The sequence below is a fragment of the Protomyctophum parallelum genome, assembly GCF_964188405.1.
Source record: "Protomyctophum parallelum genome assembly, chromosome: 22".
In the NCBI taxonomy this organism is placed as follows: Eukaryota; Metazoa; Chordata; class Actinopteri; order Myctophiformes; family Myctophidae; genus Protomyctophum; species Protomyctophum parallelum.
In genome coordinates this window covers 15,140,731-15,163,092 of record NC_139714.1, presented here as the reverse complement: position 1 = coordinate 15,163,092, position 22,362 = coordinate 15,140,731, and the positions used below count along the sequence as shown (strand labels likewise).

Genomic DNA, 22,362 nt, shown 5'->3' with positions numbered 1-22,362 from the left:
AGAACATTCTGATGGAATTTGAAGCCATGGTTGGTTACTACGGGTTTCACCAAGCACAGGACAAGACAGCACATGGTTGCTCCGCTATAGGTTTGACCACACACACACACACACACACACACACACACACACACACACACACACACACACACACACACACACACACACACACACACACACACACACACACACACACACACACACACACACACACACACACACACACACACACACACACACACACACACACACACACACACACACACACACACACACACACACACACACACACACACACACACACACACACGGGGCTGGCTGCATACTCAGATATGTGGGGGTGGGTGCATGTCTTTGAGACGACCCTGTTGCTCCGCTTCGAGTGCAAAATCCCAGCGGGGGTGTTCCAGGTGACGGGTGTCATTCGGCAGATCCTCACCTCCATTTCCCCCAAAAAACCACCACCAACCCCTCCTCCTCCTCCCTCCTCCAGGGGGGCACTCGGTTCAAAGAAGGGGGGGGGGGGGGGAGGAGGGAGAGAGAGGGGGGAGTGAGGGGGAGCAGAGAGGGCGTTTGTGGGCGCTTGGTGTCAGTTCCGTTTGGTCGCTGTGGGAGTCGTGGGGACGTCCGGGGGGGCAGCTCCGCTCCGCGCTCCGCTCCCTGGCTCAGTAAAGACGCTTCTCGTAACTGTCGACAATGGGACGGGGGGACGGAGATTACAATTTACAATTACAATTTTACAATTTAGGCATTTAGCAGACGCTCTTAATCCAGAGCGACTTACATTAAGCAAGAACAAAAGCATGGGAATACATCACATAAAAGCATTTATCATGAAACATGCGTAAGCTAAGAAAGTAACAGTGGAATATCTATATAATGAAACTATACATATATACTACTATGCTATACATATGTACTATGGCGTGCTATGACTATATACACAATGCAATTATAGTGCTGTCTACATAACATGCTATAAGTCTGTATCAGATGCTATCTAAGTCTACGGAAGTGCTATCTAAGGGGGTAGGGTAAGTGCTATGGGCCATGATGGAGTCTGAAAATGTGGGTTTTCAGACTACGGCGGAAGATTGGGAGTGATGCTGCAGTTCTGACTGCAATGGGAAGTGCATTCCACAGTTTTGGAGCCAGAAGGGAGAAGAGAGATTAAAGATAATATAAGAAATAAAAGTTTTGGAGATTCATTTCAGCATGCATGCCTGCATCCCCATATTCACAACCCTATACCCAAACTATATAAACCTATATAAACCTATACCGGACCTGGTTTCAACCATCCGTTAACCATTACTTTGACCCGATTCAAAATGAAACGGATGTTCCTGTATTTGACGGAAAAGAAATTCGGCTAACTCTCTACCTAAACCCAACCCTAATTTATAGGCCTACTTGGATCAGCAGAGTCTTACTGCAAAACCAAAATAATAATAATAATATATATATACACGTTTTATTATTATTATTTTCAACATGCATAATTTTTGCCATTTGACAGAGTATATAAATGCTATAGGGAGTATGGGACAGCTATATGGAGTATGGGACAGCTATAGGGAGTATGGGACAGCTATAGGGAGTATGGGACGGCTATAGGGAGTATGGGACAGCTATATGGAGTATGGGACGGCTATAGGGAGTATGGGACGGCTATAGGGAGTATGGGACGGCTATATGGAGTATGGGACAGCTATAGGGAGTATGGGACAGCTATAGGGAGTATGGGACAGCTATAGGGAGTATGGGATGGCTATAGGGAGTATGGGACAGCTATATGGAGTATGGGACGGCTATAGGGAGTATGGGACGGCTATAGGGAGTATGGGACAGCTATAGGGAGTATGGGACGGCTATAGGGAGTATGGGACGGCTATAGGGAGTATGGGACAGCTATAGGGAGTATGGGACGGCTATAGGGAGTATGGGACGGCTATAGGGAGTATGGGACGGCTATAGGGAGTATGGGACGGCTATAGGGAGTATGGGACGGCTATAGGGAGTATGGGACAGCTATAGGGAGTATGGGACGGCTATAGGGAGTATGGGACGGCTATAGGGAGTATGGGACGGCTATAGGGAGTATGGGACGGCTATAGGGAGTATGGGACGGCTATAGGGAGTATGGGACGGCTATAGGGAGTATGGGACGGCTATAGGGAGTATGGGACGGCTATAGGGAGTATGGGACGGCTATAGGGAGTATGGGACGGCTATAGGGAGTATGGGACGGCTATAGGGAGTATGGGACGGCTATATGGAGTATGGGACGGCTATAGGGAGTATGGGACAGCTATAGGGAGTATGGGACGGCTATAGGGAGTATGGGACGGCTATAGGGAGTATGGGACAGCTATATGGAGTATGGGACGGCTATAGGGAGTATGGGACGGCTATATGGAGTATGGGACGGCTATATGGAGTATGGGACGGTTATAGGGAGTATGGGACGGCTATATGGAGTATGGGACGGCTATAGGGAGTATGGGACGGCTATAGGGAGTATGGGACGGCTATAGGGAGTATGGGACGGCTATAGGGAGTATGGGACGGCTATAGGGAGTATGGGATACAAGCGAAGCCTTTGATTACACTATAAATATATCAGGGATATGCACAGCAACTAATGGAATGGAAGTTTTCGTTTCGGAAGTTTTCCGACGATTTCGTAAAACAAAAAAATAAGGCAACATTCAGAAAACGGCCCAAACTGAACTAATTTAAATCTATAGGGCCACATACAATTAATTAAATGCTTAATATAATATGCAAATGCTATGCCAAAGGTTAGTTTAAATGCAGCAGAAAAGTACACCATTGCGCGTCAATGCATTAATGCTCAAAGATGTCCTACAAATCAAAATCAGTTGGTTGAAAATGAGCTCATTCAGACAAAACTACATAATCAATATCTTTCTCACAAAGAACTACAAAATCAATATCTTTCTCATGTGAAATCCAAACGGGGAAACCCATGGTTAACTTTTCTGAATGGACGTGTACTTCAAGCCATTCGGAATGTCTCCATTATCCATGAATGCTGGCATGTTTATGTTTGCGTTCAGTGAACAATTAGTAGGGGCAGCACCATTTAATAGCCTATAGTCGGCTAGCTGCGCACATCCCTAATAAAATAGTTTACACCAATGTGTGATTAACGATGTGTCTTTAACGGGCCAGAGGGCAGCCCAGGCCTCGCGAAACACCCTCACTGACATCCCTATGGAAACCAAACCGTGCTCCATTTTGCTCAGGGCCGCTGAAACGACACAACAACGGACAGCGCTTTGCTCTCATCCAACTCTACAGCATACAACACTCAAGATCAGGGAGAAGTCAAACATTGAGAAGGAGGGGAAAAGTTTAAACCTTCACAATGCTTACAATAAGAGATGGAGGGTAAAGTTTAAACCTTCACAATGCTTACAGTATAAGCATGATCCTTACATGGGACATACGGAGGGTAAAGTTTAAACCTTCACAATGCTTACAGTATAAGAGAAGGAGGGTAAAGTTTACACCTTCACAATGCTTACAGTAGAAGCATGATACTTACATGGGATATATGCATATCTATGACAAGAGAGACAGAAAGAGACAAGAGGATACTTTTTTTTTAATGTCGTCACTGCCAGAAAGTTATTCTCTATGCTACTACTACTACTACTACTACTTAAGCTCACAATGCGGAACACCAAGGCACAATGTGACATGTGAGCTTGCCATTCTCGCTGTGCAACACCAATTCTACAACAGGTCGTTTCGAGGAAGCAATCTTGGTTGAAACGGCTTCTAGCCGTGGGTTAAACCAGCACCGTTCACCACCAAATTAAAACAAATAATTCAGCTGCCAGAGCGCAAGCAAACTCAGTGGCTAGGCTAGCTAGTTTATTGGGACATTTGTGGTCGTAGTTACTACATCGGTCATTAAAGAAATATTTTTTTTCAACGATTCTTAGTTTTAAGGGCAACTGTTGTAGAATTGCAATATTACACTCAAGGGTGTTGTTTAACGTGATTATTGCCACTTCAGTGATGCTTGCGGAACTCGACTTCGTCTCGTTCCTGACCGCATCCCTGTCGTGGCAATAATCACGTTAACCCACACCCTCTCGTGTAATATTGCTTAAGCATACAATGTGTATAATTTCAGCATGGAGGCCGAGGCAATTTGAGAGAGTTTCCGCTTATAGAGCACCGAAGCCTGACGTACTTAATGCATCCTACCTGGGATCGCTGACTGACTAATGCTACTGCCCTTAGTGCCCTAGTCAAAACATTATGAAGAATCAACTGACTAATGCTACTGCCCTTAGTGCCCTAGTCAAAACATTATGAAGAATCAACTGACTAATGCTACTGCCCTTAGTGCCCTAGTCAAAACATTATGAAGAATCAACTGACTAATGTTACTGCCCTTAGTGCCCAAAACATTATGAAGAATCAACTGACTAATGTTACTGCCCTTAGTGCCCTAGTCAAAACATAATGAAGAATCAACTGACTAATGTTACTGCCCTTAGTGCCCTAGTCAAAACATAATGAAGAATCAACTGACTAATGTTACTGCCCTTAGTGCCCTAGTCAAAACATTATGAAGAATCAACTGACTAATGCTACTGCCCTTAGTGCCCTAGTCAAAACATTATGAAGAATCAACTGACTAATGTTACTGCCCTTAGTGCCCTAGTCAAAACATTTGGATAGAATAATTGACCTATACAATTATTTTCTGGTCTTTTCTGCCTTTACGTGATAGTGACAAAGTAAGATGAAATGGGATACTATAGAAATGTTATTGGAACGGTAATAGGATTATATTGGAAATCCTATAGGATCCTATTAGAACTCATCTTATAGGAATTTCATAAAACTATAGAAATTCTATGAGAACATTTTTAAATGTTCATAATCCTATAAGATTATTTTGGAACTTTGGAAAAATAATCCAATAGGATTTTCAAAATCCCGTAGGATCCCATTAGAAAATCCTACAGGACTTTTTAACTAGGGTGCCACCGAATTAGCCCTTCGCTAAATCCCACCCCAAAAAGCGATTGTCCAATAAATGCCAATCCAAATAGTTTAGCAACTGTTGCTATGCAGGTCAAGCTTTCACCACCTCAATGTTATTAAGGCATGGCTGTGTTGTTGAACATATACACGGCTTAACGTGGAGAAAGCTACACGACCCACCCATGTGATACAACAATACCAATGACTGTAGTCTTACCGTGCAACATGAAAACTCAGGTGGTCGTTAATAGTTGATTTCTCCTTCTGTCATTTCCTCGTATTTCTAGTTCATTTAAATAATGTCATGCAAAGCCTGTGATACGAACGGGTACCAGGGCGGGTTAACGGGTCCATTTGACGACGGCTGGGGCAGATCTAGGTTTGGAGTTTTATATTTAAATCACGGGTAAACGGGCGGGTTGCGGATCCGATGTTTGACGGGCGGTACTTACGAATGCAGGCCGTGTACAGTGTGCGGTACTTACTGTACGAGTGCAGGCCGTGTACAGTGTGCGGTACTTACTGTACGAGTGCAGGCCGTGTACAGTGTGCGGTACTTACGAATGCAGGCCGTGAACACCTCCTTCGACCTGTGCAGACATGGTCCTCTTCTCAAACTTCAACTCTCCAGAATACATCATGGCTCTGAGAAAACATGGAATGGAGCCAAATGATGCTCAGTGTACCAACATAATAACCAACACGACAGGCGAGAGGTGTGCATAGTTGGTTGCATAGAGGTGTGCATAGTTGGTTGCGTGTGCTGCATGGGTGCAGAATTGCAGATTCCAAAAGAACATATAGAATTATGAATTAAATCCGCACTTCCAGTCGAGTAAGAGTCTTTATTAATAAAGATAGTGCTCTGCAGCAGCAGTCATAATACCAGACAGACAAACACGTTTCGGCGCGCAGGCCTTCGTCAGTGTCAAAATTGTAAATTGTATTTTGACACTGACGAAGGCCTGCGCGCCGAAACGCGTTTGTACTTTAACAAGGAATGGACTCTGACTAAGGCTAAGCCTATATGGGATTCCTTCCGTCCCTTCACTGTAACCATTTATAATATAAATGTACTTGTAGCCTTTATATTGTGCAAATCAACTAAACTTAATTATATTCCAGGCAGTACAACAACAAAATGTGCTGCTGTCCACCTGAGAAAGGTTCACTGTTCAGGCTGCATTTTCAGCGCCCTCCGGTGGATGAATTGCCCTGATCATAAATATTGAGACATTCTGTGTGGAGTTTGCATGTTCTCCCCGTGTCCCCTAGGGTAGGTACCCTCACAAAAAACATGCAGTAATCCTGGTCTCTAAACTGCCTCCCTCTGGCCAGCCATGGCCATGGAGGGGAAAGGAACTGGTTGGAATAACGTGTTCCTTCCACACGCTACGTCCAACCAGGGAAACTCCCCCCTGTCAGGTGTAAAGGAGCAACTTGGACACTCAGGCATGAAGGAAGCATGAGTTCAAGTCCGTTGCTCTCCCCTTGTCCCCCATATATGGGGACTAGGTTGGTGGAGGGTGTGTAGAGCCCAGGATCACATTAGATGATTGACACAGGGGTGAAAAAAGGGTTACAAAATCATGGGATAATTTTTTTTTAAAAATTAAAGAAAAGTAAAATATTGACACATTCCACATTCAGGCTCGTTACGACAGTGGAAACGGCTACTCACCGGAGCACGGAGAGGCTCTTGGCGCCGATGTCCTGGCAGCCATGTTGGATCCCGGCGATCAGGTAGGGGACGAACTTGTGGATGGATCCTTTGTCCTGGACGGAGCCGGACACTCCCTGGGCGACCTTCACCTTGTCCCCCTCACTGTGTGTGGACAGACAGGCATCAACCAATCACAGACATGAATCACAGACAGACACTCCCTGGGCGACCTTCACCTTGTCCCCCTCGCTGTGTGTGGACAGACAGGGCATCAACCAATCACAGACATGGACGATGATGAGGTCACAAAACGTTTAACCCATTTAGGCCCGACCTCAAAATTAAAAAAAAAAAATCTTCTAAATCCTCCAGTTTTCTGAAATAAATATTTTCACGATTTTTCTAAAATAGCAGACCTACAAGCTTGTCGAGCGCCACTCGGTGGCGCTCTACGAGCTTGTAGGTCTGCTATTTTAGAAAAATCGTGAAAATATTTATTTGATCCATGACCCTCTGGTGATATTCTCACTCCCGTGCGCGGGTTTTCAAATCCCAGCAAATAAACAAAACGACGTAACTACTCACCGACACAAAGCCTGCTAGACCTTAAGGTAAAAGTCTATTCTCGGAGCTGGGAAGCGTCTCAGGTCCCCAGCTTCTCTCTAAAATGCACAAGTTTAATCATTAAATAAAATGAATCCAACCAGATCGGCGCAGGAAAAACCCGGAAATGCCGTAGTAGAAGAAATTCAGGGTACATTGCGTTATTAAAATGGCACAAAGTGCATTTTAGAGAGAAACTAGGGACCTGAGACGCTTCCCAGCTATACGAGAATAGACTTTTACCTTAAGGTCTAGCAGGCTTTGTGTCGGTGAGTAGTTACGTCGTTTTGTTTATTTGCTGGGATTTGAAAATCCTTGCACGGGAGTGAGAATATCACCAGAGGGCTGCGGAAGGGACTTCCACAGGGCGTCACAGAGAGACTCGCTGTAAGCCCTGGACCAGGGCTAGAGGACGACCGCCTCCTCAGTACCTGAAGTATGGTTTCAGGGTCAGTACCTGAAGTATCGTTTCTGGCTGCTGGTGCTCTTCTCCATGGCGTCCAGCGAGCCCATCCCGCGGTACTTCTTCAGGCGCACGCCGTCCGAGAAGAAGTACTCTCCTGGTGCTTCCGTGGTCGCCGCTAGCAACGACCCCATCATCACTGGGGGGAGGAGGAGGAGGTGAAAGGTTACCACCGTGGCTTAACAGAGGGGTTCGCCACGTCTTTTCCCGGTTATGCTTGGGCCATGTCTCGCGACAAAAACCTCGATAAACCTCACCTGTCGACGCTCCTTTAGGACTATAAACCTCACATGTCGACGCTCCTTTAGGACTATAAACCTCACATGTCGACGCTCCTTTAGGACTATAAACCTCACCTGTCGACGCTCCTTTAGGACTATAAACCTCACCTGTCGACGCTCCTTTAGGACTATAAACCTCACCTGTCGACGCTCCTTTAGGACTATAAACCTCACCTGTCGACGCTCCTTTAGGACTATAAACCTCACCTGTCGACGCTCCTTTAGGACTATAAACCTCACCTGTCGACGCCCCGAGGGAAAGCGCCTTCACGACGTGCCCGACGGTCTGGATCCCGCCGTCGGCGATGACTGGCACGCCGAAACGCCGGGCGTACTCTGCCACCTTGTACACGGAGGTTCCCTGGGGCCGCCCGCACGCCATGACTGTGGAGAGGACAGAACACGCGTCAGAGAACACGCCATGACTGTGGAGAGGACAGAGAACACGTCAGAGAACACGCCATGACTGTGGAGAGGACAGAGAACGGGACAGAGAACACGCCATGACTGTGGAGAGGACAGAACACACGTCAGCCGTCGTCACCGTTCACACACAGTGGATACCGTGCATCAGTTCACAATAGAAGTGTCATGTGTTTTCTGTTCAGACTGGAACCGACTGTGACCCAGTGTCGTAAACAGGTTTTCAACGTAATGAGTCCCGGGATGCAGGGATGAGTCCCAGGGACATATTAATGAGTCCCACTTCAACGACGTTAGGAGTCATATTTTGCCATTTTTACAATTTGCAGCATTTAACTCCCATTTCATTTTATATGGTTTATATGGTTATATTAATTATAACCACATTCTAATAGCGCGCCACTCGGTGGCGCGCTATTAGAATGTGGTTATAATTAATAAGCTTGTAGGTCTGCTATTTTAGAAAAATCGAAGAACGACTGACATAGAAACATAGCTTTTTCAGAAAACTGTCAGGATGTAGGAGACATTTCTTAGAATCTGATCTCAGGTCAGAATGGGTTAAGTTTCACGTGCCAATCTTGTTCACTTAACGGCATGTATAGACAAGCTAGACTCTCTTTGCATTTGAAGACTTGATGACTCCAACATTTTTGCCAGTTTTATTGCAGTTGCAGATTTCATACATTGGAATGTCATTCTCGTTTCGCTTTGATATTCTATGAATATTTACACTCGGATCAGTTCAGTGCAAATTTGCATAAATTCCTTCCCCTTCCCCCAAAGTACGGGAATGTTGCGTTCGTCAGACAGGATGCTGCACGCCTACCTTCCTGTGTGATGCAGATGGACCCACAGCCCATCCCCACCCGGAGCGCGTCGGCGCCGGCATCGATCAGGTTCTTGGCCTGGGCCGCTGTAACCACTGGGGACAGCATGAAGAGTTATTATTGAGGCGCCATAAAGAATTATTATAATGCACCACATGAACCCTGATGTCCCAATTCTGGGGGCCAACGTTTCCAAGTAAAGGAGGCATTCCAAGGAAAAGCTGTAGATCTGTAGCATTTTCAGCAAAGCTTTTTTTCAGCAGCTTTTAACCCCCTTTTCTCTGCGATGGAGTCGCCGTGTCAGTCAATTCCTCCCCACACGTCGTCTGTGTCGTCACCACTGTCAAATACTGACTCCTCCCGCCCAACACTCTCCCTCCCCCCCCCCCCTCCCCGGTATCACACAGTAGGAAAAGCACCATAAAAAGATGTTATTTCATTGTATCAAACAAACCCAATAATACAAATATAGAGATTCATAAACTCACCATTCCCTCCCACTACTTGCAGTTCTGGGTATTTCTGTCTAATGTAATGAATCATGTTGATCTGATACACAGAGTTGCCTTGTGAAGAGTCCTGAAATTAAAAAAAAACAACACCGTTAGTCGAGTGCTCTCAGCGAACGAGGACAAACTTGGGACGAGGGAGGAGACTTTGCTTCATTAATACATTCTGTCTGATATCGTTTTAACGAGGATATTGCAGTAAATAAATGGTCTGACCTCATGAGGGCAAGCTGCAACGCTCAGGCTTTTAGTTTAACAAGCTCCTGAAAAGGTTTTGTACATATTGGTGAATATGTACGTCCTATTGGTCAGAAAGAAGAGACATTCTATAGCAGACAACACAGATACACTGCACTGTTCCTTCGTCTGTCCGTATAGTTTCAGAGAGACAGAGACAGACAGAGAGACAGAGAGAGACAGAGAGAAAGACAGAGAGCGCTATATGTCTCTCTCTCTCTGTCTCTCTGTGTCTCTGTCTGTCTTATTTATTTCGACGTCAGGCCTACATGGGTTAACAAACTGGCTGAATATGTTTCAGGGCAGGCTACAGTATGCATCTCAACGTCGTTCAACTAAAGTAAGGTTGTATGAACGGCTGATTATTTAGGTAGGCTTGAATGTACAAACTGCTGCCATGTTCATGGTTAGGCCATATGATGCCAGCACAGTTGCATTATGAGAAGCCGGCCCTCCATAGTAGAAGATGGCAGCTTAGCTTGCGCATTGTGAGCTTATAGATCGGCTGTTAGCCACAACACACACCATGGTACGACGAAGCATGCTGTAAAACTGTCAAAAGGCCCCGTGTGATTCTCCTGTGTGTGCCGTGGTTAGTGCACGGGAACACATCTGGCTGTAGGAAGGAAAAAAACACTTATGATATCGTGACGTATTGAAGCAAGGCAGCCGGACAACGTGACGGGTGACTATTTTATTTATCGGCCAATGACCAGCCAACGGAAATTCTGGCGCCCGATACCAGCATTTTAGGCAGTATCGGCAGGGCATCACGTCGGGGATCGGCGTTGGAAGTGAGGATTACCTGCCGGTGTTTGGAGACTAACAGGGCTACTGCTACCGGTGAGACCGTTCCAAAGTTGTTCTTTGAGGATTATACAGGGGTACGCCGAACGTTTTCGTATTTCCGTTTTTGAGCAGAGGAACTTTTCGTTGCGTTGGAACAGTTGTAGACTCTCGAGTGCGCGCGCCTCGTTTGAGGGGGACGACGGACGCAGACTTTATTCTCTGCTGACTTTGGGGGGGGGGGGGGGGGGGGGCTTGGGAAATAATTATTGATTGTTGGTTTAAGTTTGTGTGCCTGTTTATTGTATTTAGTAGGGAAAGAGACAGGGAGAGGGGTTACCTGTGAAGTGTAATGCCTACTTTTGATGTTGTCATTTGCTATGTCTGAGCATCTCTATATAAAGAATTCAGATGATAACCCCACAATCCCGCTTAATTTTTCCTTAGTAATAATTTGCCTTGCATGCCTTGCAGGCTCGATTACTGCAATGCACTTTTTTCAGGACTGCCTAAGACAACAGACAGATTACAACTTGTCCAAAATGCAGCAGCCAGAGTTTTAACTAGAACTAAGATGAGAGAACATATTACTCCAGTTTTGGCTTCACTGCACTGGCTTCGGTTGTTTTTAGAATTGATTTTAAAATTATTTTACTTGTCTATAGAGCTCTCAATGGTCTCGCACCTTCCTACCTACATGACTGCCTGCCTAAATATGTCCCAAACCGCCCGCTAAGGTCTTCCACTGCTGGCCTGCTCGCTTTGCCTAAAAAAATGGCAACTAAAAAATACGGGGAAGCAGCTTTTTGCTTCTACGGGCCGACGGCATGGAACAAACTCCCACTGTATCTTCGTCAGGCAGCCTCTGTAGACATTTTTAAAGCTCAGCTCAAGACCCACTTCTACAACATTGCTTTTAATTGATCTTAATTTTTTTTGTTATTCATGTCCTCACTGTATTGCATTACTGCTCTTGTTTTTTAATGTCGTTGCCTTGCTTTTCTTTTATTCTCCATTGTTCTGTAAAGCACTTTGAGCTGCATTTCATGTCATGAAAGGTGCTATACAAATAAAGTTTTATTATTATTATTGCATGAGTAAAGGGCGATTGTTACAACGGGGAGGGCAGTTTTAAATGAACCCACCAGAACCACCATGTCCACGAGGACAGAAATGAACCCACCAGAACCACCATGTCCACGCCGCCTTGCACCAGCAGGTCTAGCCTGTACTTGTCGTCCTCCCGGGTCCCGATGGCGGCGCCACACAGCAGCTGTTTACGGGAGTCTTTGGACGCCAGCGGGTAGTCCCGGTTCTTCTTCAGGTCCGTCCGGGCGATGATGGCCACCAGCTCGTCACTGTCGTTCACGATGGGCAGCTTGCCTGTTCACGCCCAGAGAGAGAGAGAGAGAGAGAGAGAGAGAGAGAGAGAGAGAGAGAAACAACTCTTTGTAATGCAATAGAGCACCGAAGTCCTGACGTAACTCGCTCATCCCTTCCATTCCCCTGGTTCTAAAGTCCTGACGTCACTCGCTCATCCCTTCCATTCCCCTCGTTCTAAAGTCCTGACGTCACTCGCTCATCCCTTCCATTCCCCTGGTTCTAAAGTCCTGACGTCACTCGTTCATCCCTTCCATTCCCCTGGTTCTAAAGTCCTGACGTCACTCGTTCATCCCTTCCATTCTCCTGGTTCTAAAGTCCTGACGTCACTCGTTCATCCCTTCCATTCCCCTGGTTCTAAAGTCCTGACGTCACTCGCTCATCCCCTCCATTCCCCTGGTTCTAAAGTCCTGACGTCACTCGCTCATCCCTTCCATTCCCCTGGTTCTAAAGTCCTGACGTCACTCGCTCATCCCTTCCATTCCCCTGGTTCTAAAGTCCTGACGTCACTCGCTCATCCCTTCCATTCCCCTGGTTCTAAAGTCCTGAAGTCACTCGCTCATCCCTTCCATTCCCCTGGTTCGCGGAAGTAATTTCTCTATGGAGAATAACATGAGGTGATCTTAATATCGTCTACTATAAGCGTTGTGGTCCAAAAATAAACAAAAATAAAGAGTCGTGTGAATATGGACAATCCAGGAATATTTATGTAGGTGAGCTACTGCTATCTTTAAGTTAGCTTACTGCTACCTTTAGGTTAGCTTACTGCTACCTTTAGGTTAGTTTACTGCTACCTTTAGGTTAGCTTACTGCTACATTTTATATTTATAATATTTATATTTATGTAGGTGAGTTACTGCTACCTTTATAGGTTAGCTTACTGCTACATTTTATATTTATAATATGTATGTAGGGGAGCTACTGCTACCTTTATAATATATATTAATATTTATGTAGGGGAGCTACTGCTACCTTTATAATATATATTAATATTTATGTAGGAGAGCTACTGCTACCTTTATAATATATATTAATAATTATGTAGGGGAGCTACTGCTACCTTTTTTGCTGCGTTGCAGAATGTCGTTAGCCTCCTTCAGCGTTACGCCAGCCGGAGCGACCACCAGCTCCTCTCGTTTGGTCATGGCCTGGGAGGACATGATTAACAACATATTAGGGTCCCATGGCCTGGGAGGACATGATTAACAACATATTAGGGTCCCATGACCTGGGAGGACATTAACATCATGTTACCACCAGCTCCTCTCGTTTGGTCATGGCCTAGGAGGACATTAACAACATGTTAGGGTCCCATGGCCTGGGAGGACATTAACAACATGTTAGGGTTAGGCAGTGTAGTGTTCTTTGTTTAAATCCATTTCATTAATGTAGACGAGAACAACACACACACACACACACCTCCACCAGAGGTCTGCTGTGGTCCTTCTCAGACAGGAAGTCGATGTCTCGGGAGGTGACGATGCCCACCAGCTTGCTGCCCATCTTGCCCGTCTCGGTGACGGGGATCCCAGAGAAGCCGTGTCGGACCTTGGCCTCGACCACGTCTCCGATGGTGTGGCGCGTGCTCATCACCAGGGGGTCCGTGATGAAGCCTTGTTCAAACCTCTGGGGGACACGAGATTAAACACGTGAGAAAGTCTATCTGTGCAACATTTTTCGTCATAGTATTAGTTGGCGAAATCAACACTGAAGAGACAGACACAGAGACAGAGACAGAGACAGAGACAGAGACAGACACAGAGACAGAGACAGAGACAGAGACAGAGACAGAGACAGAGACAGAGACAGAGACAGAGACAGAGACAGAGACAGAGACAGACACAGACACAGACACAGACACAGACACAGACACAGACACAGACATAGACATAGACATAGACAGACATAGACACAGACACAGACACAGACACAGACACAGACACAGAGAGTTATAGAAAGAAACCACAATCTGGTCTCACCTTGACTTTGCGGACCTCGTTGGCTTGGAACTCTGGTGTGCAGTTATGATGAATAATACCAATTCCTCCCATCAGCTGCCAAGTAAACAGATAAACGCTTTAGAGTTGTGGTCATTTGTTCTTTAACCCGTTCTGACCTGAGATCAGATTCTAAAAATGTCTTCTACATCCTGACAGTTTTCTGAAAAATGTCAGTCGTTCTTCTATTTTTCAAAAATAGCAGACCTACAAGCTCGTAGCGCGCCACCGAATGGCACGCTATGAGCTTGTAGATCTGCTATTTTTCAATAGCTAAAGCATAACATGATGCTAACACCAAAACACCATTTCCAAGGTATTGTGTTCAAAGAACAGTGGTTTCACAGCTAGGGCTTACTTGACCTTAAAGTGTTCGCGACCCACTGACCCCATCTGACCTCTTAACGCGGTGGTCATTCGGCTGCCGTGTTAAGAGGTCAGATCCATGGGAGTGGGTTCAGACTCCAGAGCATAGCTTCGTTTTTATAAAACAATCAAATCACTTATGTATATTGAATATGTTCCTGTAATGATTTTGTATGTACTGTACTGTATGTTACTTGAAATATGTTTTTGTATTTTTTATGTATTATGTGGTTTTGAATGCTTTACTGCTGTAATCATGTGGTTTTGAATGCTTTTCTAAATCAATTGTGTTCCAGCTTGCATCAGTGGAGCTATCTTTTTTTTTTCTTAATAATCTTTATCCCACGATTTTGTAACCCATTTTTCACCCCTGTGTCAATCATCTAATGTGATCCTGGGCTCTACAAACCCTCCACCAACCTAGTCCCCATATATGGGGGACAAGGGGAGAGCAACGGACTTGAACTCATGCTTCCTTCATGCCTGAGTGTCCAAGTTGCTCCTTTACACCTGACAGGGGGGAGTTTCCCTGGTTGGACGTAGCATGTAGAAGGAACACGTTATTCCAACCAGTTCCTTTCCCCTCCATCAGGCGCCCCGGCTGGCCAGGCAGTTTAGTGACCAGGATTACTGCATGTTTTTTGTGAGGGTACCACCACCTACCCTAGGGGACACGGGGAGAACATGCAAACTCCACACAGAAAGGCCCTTATGCCAACCCCACCTTGGGTATGGGCACTGATGACTCGGAGGAGGAAACACGACCCACAGCACCCACAGCGTCCCGAGCGGGAATCGAACCCAGGACCTTCTAGCTGTGAGGCGACAGCACTACCAACTGTGCCACCGTGCCCCCGAGTGGAGCTAACGTTTAAAGGACAGAGTACCATGACATGACGCTGTCTTACCGCCATGGCGATGGCCATCGCCGACTCTGTGACCGTGTCCATGGGCGAGGAGATGAGCGGGGTCTTCAGGGTGATTTTCCTGGTCAGTGCTGAGGTCAGGTCCTGAGAAAAAAGATTTAACCCATTTAGACCTGGGAACGATTCTACAAATGTCTTCTAAATCCTGACAGTTTTCTGAAAAACCCTATGTTTCTATATCAGTGGTTCTCAAACTATTTCATGTCAAGGACCCCTAGAATTATATATGTGTTTGGCTAACGAAATCTGAAAATATGTTGTTCCAGGGACCCCCCCCCCCCCCCCCCCCCCCCCCCCCCCAAAACATTAGCTCTGAAAGAATATATATATTCAAAGATTTGCGCCGTATTTCACAATAAAAAAAAAGGGCAGACCTACAAGCTCGTAGCTCGGCACTCTGTGCCGCGCTATGAGCTTGTGGTGCTGTTATTTTTCAATAGCTAACATATAACATAATGCTTAAAACACCAAAAGGTGTTCCTGCCCCAAAATGGGTTAATTTTACACAAAGTTATAACAATATTTGCCATCCTTTACATTGTACTGTAAAGCAGGGGTTTCCAACGCTTTTGATATCAAGGGCCATTATTTAATTGGCATTTGAGCCACGGACCACCATTTGATGAGATTTAGCCCCTCAGACCCATCTCAGACCCCTCTCAGACCCCTCTCAGAGACAACAGGCAAACAATTCTTCGACATTCTCCAATTGTGTAGACTTGTGAATTAAGTAATGCAGGTGTTTAACCCATTCTGACCTGAGATCAGATTCATGCGAGGTTTCCACTGGACACACACTGGTCTGATTTACAATTTAGGCATTTAGCAGACGCTCTTAATCCAGAGCGACTTACATTAAGCAAGAACAAAAACCATGGGAATACATCACATAAAAACATTTATCAAGAAACATGCGTAAACTAAGAAAGTAACAGTGGAATATCTATATAATGAAGCTATACATATAAACTATACATCTATACTACTATGCTATACATTATGATTAACCCATTCTGACCTGAGATCAGATTCTAAAAATGTCAGTCGTTCTTTCGATTTTTCAAAAATAGCAGACCTACAAGCTCGTATCGCGCCACTCGGTGGCGCGATATGAGCTTGTAGATCTGCTATTTTTCAATAGCTAAAGCATAACATGATGCTGACACCAAAAGGGGTTCCCGTTCAGAATGGGCTAACAATAGTTTAACTCAGGAGTTAAAGACCTACGAGGCACTAAAGATATCCTCCAGTCACTATCATCCACTAGAGGGCAGACTTAACCTTGCAAGACCCACCTTTGCAACATTAGAACCATTTATATTTTAATTTAATTCAATTCATTCATAAAACAAAATCTGTTATTTTTTCACCTAAACCTCATCATTGATGTTCATTGCGTGCACATTTCCGAACACACCCTGAAGCTCAAAAAGGGGTGGGGGAATTCTGCCATTCCCAGCAGGGGGAATTCTGCCATTCCCAGCATCAATCTCACAGTGGTGGAAAAACAATAACTAAGTGCATGTACTACTTGAGTACTGTACGTAACCCATTCTGACCTGAGATCAGATTCTAAAAGTGTCTTCTACATCCTGACAGTTTTCTGAAAAAGCCATGTTTCTATGTCATTGGTTTTTCAAAAATAGCAGACCTACAAGCTCTGCTATTTTTCAATAGCTAAAGCATAACATAATGCTAACACTAAAAGGGGTTCCCGCCCAAAATGGTACAAGTACAAATTTGAGGTGGCTGGCTTTACTGGAGTATTTCCAAATCTCAGTACTTTTACTCCACTACAATTATTTGAAAACTTGTGTTACTTTGTAATTGTGTATTGTATTATTACAAAACATACATTTAACCACTTTAGCCTTATACTATACATTTGATGTACTGTACAAGCTCACAATGTGTCACATTGTAAAACTTGGAATGGGACATTCTGCATAGTACTTTCACTGTTGCCAACGTATATATATAACTTATATAATATTTTGTATACTTTTACTCAAGTACATTTTAAATACCAGCCATTTACTTGAATTAAAACAAGTATTTGATTACTTTTACTTTATTAAAACATGAGAGTACTTCTTCCACCGCTGGTATCTCAAAAGGTAAACTGTCCGATTCCCACAACAAAGACCACGCGTCACTAGGCATGCTGGGTAAAACAACAGATGTACAACATGGGAACCCGTTTACGGTGTCCAAGCCTTCCCTCCTTATCTACGGTAGACAAACTATAGAGCAGTGAGTCTCAAACTTCCAGCTACTAGTTTGAGAACCATTCTGACCTGAGATCAGATTCTAAAAATGTCTTCTACATCCTGACAGTTTTCATTCTGACCTGAGATCAGATTCTAAAATAGTCTTCTACATCCTGACAGTTTTCTGAAAAAGCTATGTTTCTATGTCAGTCGTTCTTCGGTTTTTCAAAAATAGCAGACCTACAAACTCATAGCGTGCCACACACACACACACACACACACACACACACACACACACACACACACACACACACACACAGGACCGCCACCTCGGGAACACCACCGTCCCAAAAGAATCTATCACCTCAGCTCACCTCAGTACGAGGCCCCCGGCTCACCTCAGTTTGAGGCCCCCCTGGCCCACTGCACCTCACCAAGAGGGGATCATTTACCTTATCTCTCTACTCTTACATGCTTTTCATTCTGACTGCTACGTATACAACAGATTCATTTCCCCACAGGGACCAATAAATACAGCTTTCATTTTTATACTTAGTTGGCTTGGTGACGTAACCATTATTATGATTTATGTTTTGACCACAATAATGAATCTTTCTGTATTTTGAGGGCACAAATATAATAACCGGTAGTATAGATGACCAAATATTATATTATATTATAATATTTGGGTTGGGTTGTATCTATCGACGTAGGCAGAACTTTCCCAGTGCGGCCGGTTAGTGACAGCGACCATTTTAGTAATCAAACTTGTTAGCATGATCGACTTCAAATTCAAAGACCACCACGTCTCATTTTGTTGCTCTGTGTCGTCTCTGCCGCTTTTTCCATTTCTGTTCGTTAACTTGAACAAACAGCAGCTGAGTCAGTCGAACACACTTCCTGTCTAGAGGGAAACTAGGACAGCGGCGCTTAGTTGGAACTACACAAAAAAAACATCAAACCTCCAATATTTACAAGCGACGTTTACAGAAAAACAAGCCCAAAGTGGTTTATAATAAGTGGACAACAGGGCAGGAGACACAGGACAGTAAGGGGCCATTCACAGTACATACACAGTACATTCACAGTACAGACACAGGACAGTAAGGGGCCATACACAGTACATACTACATACACAGTACAGTACATTCATAGTACAGACACAGGACAGTAAGGGGCCATACACAGAGCATTAGAACATTAATGTTAACTTATAGTGTACCGTTTTTTAAAACCACGTCATTAAAGTCATCACTATTAGTTGTAGTGCGTGGTGTGAAATGGCCCTTAACCCATTCTGACCCGAGATCAGATTCTACAAAATGTCTTCTACATCCTGACAGTTTTCTGAAAAAGCTATGTTTCTATGTCAGTCGTTCTTCGATTTAAAAAAAATAGCAGACCTACAAGCTCGTAGCGCGCCACTCGGTGGCGCGCTATGAGCTTGTAGATCGGCTATTTTTCAATAGCTAAAGCATAACATAATGCTAACACCAAAAGGGGTCGTCCACAGCAACGACAGGCTCCGCTCAACTCCGGCATAGAACAGGTTGGAGATTAACGATATCAATTAGATTAAAACCCCTGAGATGGACGGAGCAGAAGGGGGCGGGGGGGGGGGGGCTAATGCCTGAGATTAACTACCCCCCCACACACCAACCAGAGAGAGGTAAACAGCCGGTGGGAGGAGGCCATGCTGACGGAAATAGCCTGACCACAGGAGGGGAGATGCTGAGGGTTTTTTAAGCACTTTCAACAACCTGGCGCTCCTATTTTTGTCATGTTTTTGCACGGGAAAAAATTCTGTCAAAGACAAAATATCTTAGAGCTTGTACTGTAGATCCGTCTGCTTTCGCTACCCATCACACCACGACGTAAGTAAGGGCCTTAACCCATTCTGACCTGAGATCAGATTCTAAAAATGTCTGTTTGAAAATGACAGTTTTCTGAAAAAGCTATGTTTCTATGTCAGTCGTTCTTCGATTTTTCAAAAAATAGCAGACCTACAGACCTACCGAGTGGCGCGCTATGAGCTTGTAGATCTGCTATTTTTCAATAGCTAAAGCATAGCATAATGCTAACACCAAAAGGGGTTTCCGCCCCAAAATGGCTTAAGTGGTTAAGAGCCCCAACAAAACTAAATGAAAACTATTTCAGCGGAAAGTGGCGAACCTAAAAAATGAATGCGAGGTCGTTACTGTATGTGTAACAAACAGCCTGTAATAACTAATGAGGCTTATGATTATGATCAGGAGGGGGGGAGGGGGGGGGGGGGTAGAGCGACCATCTGGGAGGCAAAACGTCCCGGGTTCGACACGTCCCGAGTGTCCTTGAGCAAGACACTCGCCCACTAGCTGCTCAGGTGAGCAGGTTGGTACTGCAGATCACAGCGTGGAAGCTTGTGAGAACTACCGATTTATTAGGCATTTGTAGAATCTGTGTTAACAGGGACACTGTCCCTGTGTTTTATGGAGGGACAGACAGTATAGGCTGACATGCAGTAAAGATGACATACAGTAAAGGCCGTCGGGATCGGGAGTCGAACCCGCGGCACACTGCCAGACTGGATTACCATGAGTCAAGGTGCCTGGACCGCTGAGCCACGGCCCAGGCCAATATTTATACAGTTGTGTCAGAAAACGTTTTTAGAATCGACCTCAAGTCTTGAATGGGTTAAACCTGGGGTTCTCCACCTTTTCCATTTTATGTAGACTTAGATAGTATTTTAGACAGACTTATAGCTCGTACATTTTATGTAGTCATAGCACTTTATAGTACACATGTATATTGTATAATATATAATATAGTATAGTTGACTTGACACTGTTACGTTCTTAGTTTATACATGATTCATGATAACTACTTTTTATATATGTGATGTATGCCATGCTTTTGTTTTTGCTTAACCGTTTCAGTTCGTACGACGTGTGAGACCGTCATAAGGATCCCGAAATATTAGTGCCTACGACGTCTGTGGACGTCCTAGCGACGTCCCAGCGACGCGGGGCGAGATAAGAATATTCAGAATGTTTCCCATTTCTTTTTTGGCATTTCGCTTTTCGCTTTCTGTATGCTAACGCTCAGTGCAATAATTAGCTTGTCATTGACTCCCATGTTAGCGCGGCGGAAAGAATGACTCGTATTTCCTAATCCAGGGTGTTCTCCGTGGTGATGAATGGATCGATATGCTGGCGCTTCATTTCTGCTCCTCATCCGTCTCTCCCGCAAAATGTGAACGCTTTTTGGAGCGTAAAAAAATAAATGAAGATGATCGGGGATGTGAGGTCACTTAGTAAAGTCAACTTTTTTAGTTAAGTGTTTCCGGTTCATGGAGTAAGAGCGATCAGACAACTCTGGCACCCCGGAGCTTCTATTTTGATGCACTTCCGGCACTAAATGTGGTTTAATGTAAGTCGCTCTGGATTAAGAGCGTCTGCTAAATGCCTAAATTATGTCCCTCGTCAGACATTAGAAACACTGTCCTCAGGGACACTCCTCAGGGACACTGTCCTTATCCCTCCTCAGACATTAGAAACACTCACCACTTCATCGGAGGTGAAGTCGATGAAGCCGGGCAGAATCAGGAAATCACTGAAAGACAAAAAACACAGAGTGGCAGGAGGTCAGAGGTCAATGCTCCAGAGCAGGGGTGGGCAACTGGCGGCCCGGGGGCCACATGCGGCCCCCACCTTCACCTAATGTGGCCCTCAGGTTAATGTCAGAATACTGATTTAATGTTGGTTCCAGCTGTTTACAATTCCACAACATGCAAACATGACCTGCTTTAATTACTTCAGTCTAAATTAGTAGCTCAATGCGTCAACACACGTATAATTAATGGCATTTGAAATTACATAATAATGTAAATTTTCAGGATTCCATTTCGAATATATATATACGACAGTAATATATGGCCCCAGGGAGTGAGTGTGGAAATATAGTGGCCCTCTCCATCGTCAAAGTTGCCCTCCCCTGCTCCAGAGGTTAACCAATGCCTGGCGTTGTACCAAAATAAAGTAAATTGTGTCATAGTCCCCCCCCCCCCCTTTAGTTGTACTTTGCTACAGTAAATCTGCACACATTAGAAATGTGTCCTCTTGCCCAATTGTCACAAATACTTTAACCCAATCTAAGCCACGGACCAGACCTCGACCCGCCTCTGCCAGAACGTGAAAACCTGTCTTTTAATTTCATTGAATCCAGTAATTCATTATATATATATATATATATATATATTTTTTTATATATATTTTTGCTTTTACTCACATGGTAGAAACACCTACATCCCGATCCGCCGCACACACTTAACCCATTCTAACCTGAGATCAGATTCTAAACATGTTGAAAATGATAGTTTTCTGGAAAAGCTATGTTTCTATGTCAGTGGTTCTTTGATTTTTCAAAAATAGCAGACCTACAAGCTCGTAGCGCGCCACTCGGTGGCGCGCTATGAGCTTGTAGATCTGCTATTTTTCAATAGCTAAAGCATAGCATAATGGATAATGCTAACACCAAAATGGGTTAATAGTCATTTTTCTCCTCAAAATGAGACAAACTGCGATCTTTGGGACCTTATAAAACACGAAGACTAAACTTTGATCGCGCTAAGAAAGTTCCTCCATCGCTCATCGATACACAGCCTACAATGAGGATG

The 22,362-nt window shown here is 44.6% G+C and overlaps 1 protein-coding gene across 2 annotated transcripts in view; it reads right to left on the bottom strand.

Annotated features, from left to right (window-relative positions):
- Nucleotides 1-360: 360 nt before the first annotated feature.
- The window catches only part of impdh1b (IMP (inosine 5'-monophosphate) dehydrogenase 1b), a 42,772-nt gene continuing 20,770 nt past the window's right edge, over nucleotides 361-22,362 (bottom strand). For both annotated transcript variants that reach the window (XM_083757835.1, XM_083757836.1), the window contains 13 exons: nucleotides 21,251-21,299; nucleotides 15,481-15,582; nucleotides 14,189-14,263; nucleotides 13,629-13,835; nucleotides 13,270-13,357; nucleotides 12,013-12,212; nucleotides 9,786-9,876; nucleotides 9,297-9,392; nucleotides 8,285-8,428; nucleotides 7,758-7,902; nucleotides 6,716-6,859; nucleotides 5,596-5,679; nucleotides 361-687 (listed from right to left, as the gene is read on the bottom strand). In XM_083757835.1, the coding sequence (XP_083613961.1) occupies nucleotides 666-687; nucleotides 5,596-5,679; nucleotides 6,716-6,859; nucleotides 7,758-7,902; nucleotides 8,285-8,428; nucleotides 9,297-9,392; nucleotides 9,786-9,876; nucleotides 12,013-12,212; nucleotides 13,270-13,357; nucleotides 13,629-13,835; nucleotides 14,189-14,263; nucleotides 15,481-15,582; nucleotides 21,251-21,299 (1,447 nt within the window). In that variant the 3' untranslated portion in view covers nucleotides 361-665. The remainder of the gene's footprint in view (nucleotides 688-5,595; nucleotides 5,680-6,715; nucleotides 6,860-7,757; nucleotides 7,903-8,284; nucleotides 8,429-9,296; nucleotides 9,393-9,785; nucleotides 9,877-12,012; nucleotides 12,213-13,269; nucleotides 13,358-13,628; nucleotides 13,836-14,188; nucleotides 14,264-15,480; nucleotides 15,583-21,250; nucleotides 21,300-22,362) is intronic.